The sequence below is a fragment of the Cibotium barometz genome, chromosome 60 (assembly GCF_041138505.1).
Source record: "Cibotium barometz isolate CiBa-2024 chromosome 60, ASM4113850v1, whole genome shotgun sequence".
Lineage (NCBI taxonomy): Eukaryota > Viridiplantae > Streptophyta > Polypodiopsida > Cyatheales > Cibotiaceae > Cibotium > Cibotium barometz.
The window spans coordinates 31602859-31609213 of NC_141105.1; the positions used below are offsets into that span (position 1 = coordinate 31602859).

Consider the following 6355-nt stretch of genomic DNA (forward strand, 5'->3'; position numbering starts at 1 on the left):
TTTGGCTTATAGCCACCATGCGAAGAAGCTTTACCTTTGCCTTTCTGATTGGCAACAAAAGCTTGGTCAACCAACTCGCATATTAGATCTGTTTTGCCTAGACTGCTCTTCTTGGAAGAGTACTGAAACTAACTCATCAAATGTAAGGGCATTTGGATTTCCCTTCATCATGGGTATAAGGGTAGAGGTAAAACTTTGATAAAAATCTGACAATGCATTAAGAACTGTGGGCACCAACGTACTCTCAGGATATATCTCATCCACACTAGCAAGCTGCTCCTTAAAATCTTTGATCTTGGTCAAGAAGATGTCCATCGAGTCTCCCTCATTCATGTGCTCGGACTCCAACTGTTTATGCAGATATGTAACACATGCTTCATTACAGACCTGGTATAATGCAGCAAGTGCATCCCATGCCTATTTTGAAGTCTTACATGACCTAATATAAGGAATAATGCTTCGCTTCACAGAAGGTGTAAGTAATGCATGTGCCTGAGTATCTCTTCCATCCCATCACATTTGAGCAACAGTGGGAGGTACTGGTGGTGCATATGGAGGATCCACATCTGTATCAGATTCTACGTCAGATGTACCTTTAGCACCTGGTTGTATTGGTAGTTGTGAAATAGAATGAGTTTCACTACCACCACTGACCACATTCCAAAAAGGCCTTTAGCAACCAATACATGCCTCATCATATAGGACTACAATGGGTAGTTAGTCCCATCAAGTTTTTCCTTAGCAGACAACATGTTGAATACATCACTACTGCCAGCCACCATGACTTTCTACCAAATGCAAAATCTTTCAACAGACTACAACAAGCACTCAGTATTTGTTGAATGCAATCTTGGATGGTTGCCAACTGACTGAATCACCTGTGTGTGTGTGTACAAGTTAATTTATTATGTATACATAGTTGTTGGGCAAAGGTTATTATTTTTGTTGATATATCTTAGAACATTAGAAAAAGGTTATTTTTGTTGTAAATAATGTCTAAATCTGGAAAAGATCTATTTATTTTTGTTGTAAATAATGTCTAAATTTGGAAAAGATCTATTTATTTCTCCAAGGGCTAATTTTTTGAATATGATTTAAATACCTCATGTAAGGAGTGGAGCTGCACACGTTGGGGAGAGATTGCACCCAATGAGTTTGTCTTTGTCTCCCTGAATAATTTTGTTTAAGCTATGGTTAAGTGATTTGTTTTTAGGTTATTGTTTGATGGTTTCACGTAATACTTGGAATAAAGATCCTATTACACTACCCTTTCTACTTTGATTCACTACCCTTGTAACACATATATTATCTTCCACTTTAATTTAAAAGACAATATTAGCAAGTTTGGAAAATTCCCAATTCCTCCCGATTTGTAAATTAGATTCACAAATGGGGAGCACGGTGAACCCTATCAACCTTTTATTAAAACCCCCTCATGTAGTTTATCGTTGGAAAGCTCTTGCTGTGTAGGCTCTAAATATATAATCTCCGACAAATGTGGAGTTGGGGTGATAAGTAGATTCAAAAGTGCCACCATTTAGAATTCCCAAAGCATGGGAATTTTTCCAAACTCCCTCAATATGGCCGTTTTGACGTATTACATAGGTTAGACTCTAATATTTATTTTAGAAACGGGTACCCTTGTCTTATATTTCAAAGTTTTGTGACTATGAGGAGAAATGCTTGGAGTGAGGCAAAGTTTTAGGGCCCGAGGAAAGAGTGTGTTTTTGGCCAAGGAAAAAGAAGGGTAGTGCATGTATCTATGCCTCCAATAATAACACAAATTCTTTTGATAGAAAGAGAAGAAACCCAAAGAGATGATTATGTATGTGCATGCATATATGCATGAGAAAATATGGTTTTGGGGACAAGAAAAAAAGAAAAAAAAGGCTGAATTCTCACAAAGACGACAAAAGACTTGTGTGTTTGAGCTTTAGAATTTCGGGGCATTTCGGTGAATGTAATGCATAATATGAAAAACATTATTATATTAGGACAAGAGATGGACTCTCCACAAGTGTGGATGAGAGAGAGAGAGAGATCATGAGGAAGGCGTGGAGAGTAGATCCGGGGTTTTTAGTTGACAAATTCTGATGCACGTCCAGCCCTCTCGTTTTTCTTTCAAGAATTCATTCTCCTCCTCTCCCTAGGCCTACATCGAACTCGTGTGGGGGTGCTGGTGGTGGGCTTCTCCTCAATCAACGCCACCTTGCCCATCGCCCACCATCACTCCATTATCTGACAGATTATCTCCCTCTCTCTCATCAGTTCGTTGTCTTTTCTCACAGACACACTCTCTCTCTCTCTCTCTCACACACACACACACAAACACACATCTTAGTGCATTGTCTTACTAATCTCTCTCTTTCTCTCTCTCTCTCTCTCTCTCTCTTTGAATGCTCCTTTATAAGCCGCCACCCTCTACTCAATCTTGCAAGCTACCTTCACCACTATGATCTTTCTTACTTAATTCTGCCCCTACAGCCATCACACTTCTCAGCTCTATAAGCTCTGCTTGGCGCAGCAGCAGCAGCAAAACAAACCCACCATTATCAATGGACCTGCGCCCTGCAAGAGCTTCTTTTGTAGTCTTTGTTGGGCTCATCCTAGTGGGTGCTCTCTGTGCCGAGAGCAGAAGCCTCAATACTCAATTAAATGTCACCAGTGTGGAGGAGTCCGTAATGCGTGAGGACACTGCAAGCAGGTAATTAAGTATGCTATTACGCTGCATGAATCTGTTTGTTAATCTAGTCCTGCGCTAATTGGAGTCCCTAATCACCACAAAACCTAAGGAGATAATTAGCTAAAAGCAATCATTTCGCTAGATATTAATCCGGGCCTACTAACCATTTCGCTACAGATTATCTCTAATCAGCGTGGCATTGTCTTTTTGTTCCTTTTGGCAGGGCCAATGCCTCTAAGGAGTGGTGGGGGAGGAGGGAGCTGTATGGCGATGCGGTATCATCATCAACATCATACATGCAGAACAGCATGGACGAGTGTTGGAGGGGTGACCCCAATTGGGCAGAGGACAGGATGAAGCTGGCAGACTGTGGCATAGGGTTTGGGAGCAAGGCCACAGGTGGGAAAGGGGGGCAGTACTACATAGTCACAGACCCATCTGATGATCCAATCAGCCCGGCGCCCGGCACGCTGCGGTACGGAGTGACCCAGATGAGCCCCTTATGGATCTACTTTGCCCACGACATGGCCATAACCCTGGAGAATGAGCTCATCATCACAAGTGATAAGACCATAGATGGGAGGGGGGCCAACGTGCACATAGCCCATGGGCCATGCCTCACCATACAGTATGTAAGCAACGTTGTAGTCCACGGGATGCACATCCATGACTGCACACCTGGCAAGCGTGGGAGGGTGAGGAGCTCCAGTGCACACGTGGGGTATAGGGAAGGCTCCGATGGAGATGGCATTAGTGTTTTCGGAGCCAAGGACATCTGGATTGACCATAACTCCCTCTCCTCGTGCTATGATGGCCTCATTGATGTCATCCATGCCGCCACTGCCATCACCATCTCCAACAACGTCTTCTCGGATCATGACAAGGTAGCCGCCCAGCCCCTCGTCGCTCTAGTAGTATAATGATAAGAGCAGCTTCGCCTGATTCAAGAGTGTGATAATAGCACCAGCTTGGCATGTTGTTCATGTAGGTGATGTTGTTGGGTCACAACGACGCATACACGGCCGATAAGGCGATGAAAGTAACGGTGGCTTTCAATCGATTTGGTCCAGGCTTGGTGCAACGCATGCCCCGGTAACCTTCGTCCTAATTACTCCTATAGTAGTTAGGAACACATAGTTCCTACATATATTATAAGCGTAATTGTAAATTTATTTAACATAATGTTGAGGGGATTCTATAAGACCTTAATCTTGCATGTGGTCAAGCAGCCATGGAGTCCCCCGCTATTGTGAAAATATTAGTGATATATAGCCACCTTTAATCCTACTTATTTCCACAATTCCATTATATCTAAGAAGAATAATCAAGATGATAGTAGTGACATACTCCAACATCAATGCCAATTTTGGGAGCTACGCATTCGTGCTTGTAACCTTTTATAGCTCTTGAGGAGGCTGAGCAGTGAGCAAAAACCTTATATTTTTAAGGACCTCCCAGGTGTCGCTTTGGGTATTTCCATATTGTTAACAATGACTACTATGAGTGGAGCATGTATGCAATTGGTGGCAGTGCAGATCCAACAATCATAAGCGAAGGCAATCGTTTCCTAGCAGGCTCTGCAAAGGAGGTCCTCTCTCTCTCTCTCTCTCTCTCTCTCTCTCTCTCTGCCTTTGTAGTCTCAAGTTTCATACCTCTTATAGCCTATGCAAAAGATTCTTTATAAATTCTTTTCTCAAGCTATCATTTCTATTTTAATTGGACTCTCCTAACCAAAGAAAATAATAGTCTTACTAGTTATTGCAACCTTAGAACCAAACTGAGCATGCTTAAAAGTAATAGCCAAAATCAAGGCCTAACTTTTTTCCCCTTCTAAGTTCCCTTTCAAATTTCGAAGAAAATTAGATCGAATATATGTTTCTTATTTTTTGTTTTTCCCATTTTTTTAAATTAAGTGAATGTTTGCTTCACCCATTGTGGAGGATGCACACTAAAATACCCATCGAGTAGTTAAAGTTTGATTCCTAATGTCCAGGAGATATAAAGAGAGAAACCACCTTGCCAACAAGTGGATTTTAAGTTAGTGGTTTCTTGGAACTACGGATTGCTATCTAAACATCAAATTATGCAATTTGTCTTTTTTGGCAAGATTTAACCAATCAATCAAGCAAAACTTAACTGCATTTGTTATTGAGCTTTTGAAGGTTACCAAAAGAGACTGTGATGGGGGTTGGGAAGGATGGATTTGGAAATCTATAGATGACACATTCTTGAATGGTGCATATTTTATCGAATCCGGACCAATCATAAACAAGGAAAATCGTTATGGGCTAGGTGTATCTAGCAAGTTTACAACATCCATGACAATAGATGCAGGGCCACTAGATTGTGTGGTTGGAAAATTGTGTTGATGTTGAAGAGAAGAGTAGAGTAATTTATACAAGTTGTAGCTCATGATTTGAAAATCCTCCGCATTGGCACACTTTGTATTGTGGTGCTATAAGCAACCTAGCACTTTAGGTTGGTGCTCATGTGTTGGGAGACCCTTTTTTTAATGAAAAATCAACTTAGCACCTTAAGTATTATGTTTTTGGAAGCTTATTTTGGCTAATATTTTATGGTAAATTTAAATTTGAAACAAGCAAACAAACTTTAGCATTTATGTAAATGCCACCCATTATCTCCCTCTACATGCATGCACATACACAAGCTCTCTCTCTCTCTCTCTCTCTCTCTCTCTCTCTCTCTCTCTCTCTCAAAAATAGAAGGCAATTGGGAAGTCTACTATGAGGGAAGACTCATTAAAGATTTTCCTTAGTTTAAACCACAACCCAAACATAAAATTAACATAAGAACCATGCCTAGATGATTGTATTTTATGCTTGGCATCATACATTTACTAGTTGATTTATAGGAAATTTCTTTTATATTTCTCCACAAATTTTGCTCAAGACCTTATGGTCTCGAGGGGTTCACTCATAAATATGTAGGTGTAGCACGTGGGTTCAATAGGTGGGATTTTATCCTTTTTTAACACATTTTTTACATACAGAAGGGTACCATTTAAAGGGGGTATTCATAGGTTGAATTTAAGAAGAGTGTGTTTTATTCATGAAAAATTCATAGATAAGGGATTTTTAAAGTAGGCCTTAAACACACATAATACAGAGGGTTTACATACAATGAACCCCCCAAGCTTATGGTTTGCATTGTGTCTTTTAGATGATTTTGGCCTTCTAGGCGGTTGTAAGATGAGGGTACTCACTTTCGTTCACTCTCTCTAAAATTGGGACATCCACGCATCTCGGGCGGAGTACCTCGATTGTGATATCGCCATCAATTAAAACACGACACGTGCCTCCCAAGCCTAAAGCGATATATCTCGAACGAGATACCAACTAATGCCATGCTAGCAGATCCGGGTTTCCAGTCATCATCCATGTCACCAATACAGGTCACCGCCACCACACTATCTCGATCGAGATATTCATGCCACTCGGATCCACATCAATGCCACGTTGTATCCCCCTAGGCATATTTGACTAGCCCATCTCTGCCATCCACGTATCTCGAACGAGATATTGAAATAAAATCTCGACCATTCATTGTTTGAGGTATAGAGATACAATCTCCACCATCCACATATCTCGAATGAGATATTGAGATCAAATCTCAACCATTGAAATACCTCGTTTTGAGATAAAGAGATGCAAT

At 40.9% G+C, this 6355-nt stretch overlaps 1 protein-coding gene across 1 annotated transcript; it reads left to right on the plus strand.

Moving 5' to 3' along the window:
- Positions 1–2399: 2399 nt before the first annotated feature.
- LOC147605235 (putative pectate lyase 2) lies at positions 2400–5277 on the plus strand. The gene is made up of 5 exons (XM_086793768.1): positions 2400–2704; positions 2907–3567; positions 3672–3775; positions 4142–4271; positions 4846–5277. Exons 1-5 carry the CDS (start codon positions 2556–2558, stop codon positions 5050–5052), a joined length of 1251 nt encoding a protein of 416 aa, XP_086649894.1. The 5' UTR covers positions 2400–2555; the 3' UTR covers positions 5053–5277.
- Positions 5278–6355: the final 1078 nt, after the last annotated feature.

Excerpts from the sequence above, each read along its gene's own strand:
- LOC147605235 (XM_086793768.1), top strand. The coding sequence starts at position 2,556 with ATGGACCTGCGCCCTGCAAGAGCTTCTTTTGTAGTCTTTGTTGGGCTC. Across the intron at positions 3,568-3,671 it reads TCTTCTCGGATCATGACAAG|GTGATGTTGTTGGGTCACAA; the intron begins GTAGCCGCCCAG and ends TTGTTCATGTAG. Across the intron at positions 3,776-4,141 it reads TTGGTGCAACGCATGCCCCG|GTGTCGCTTTGGGTATTTCC; the intron begins GTAACCTTCGTC and ends AGGACCTCCCAG.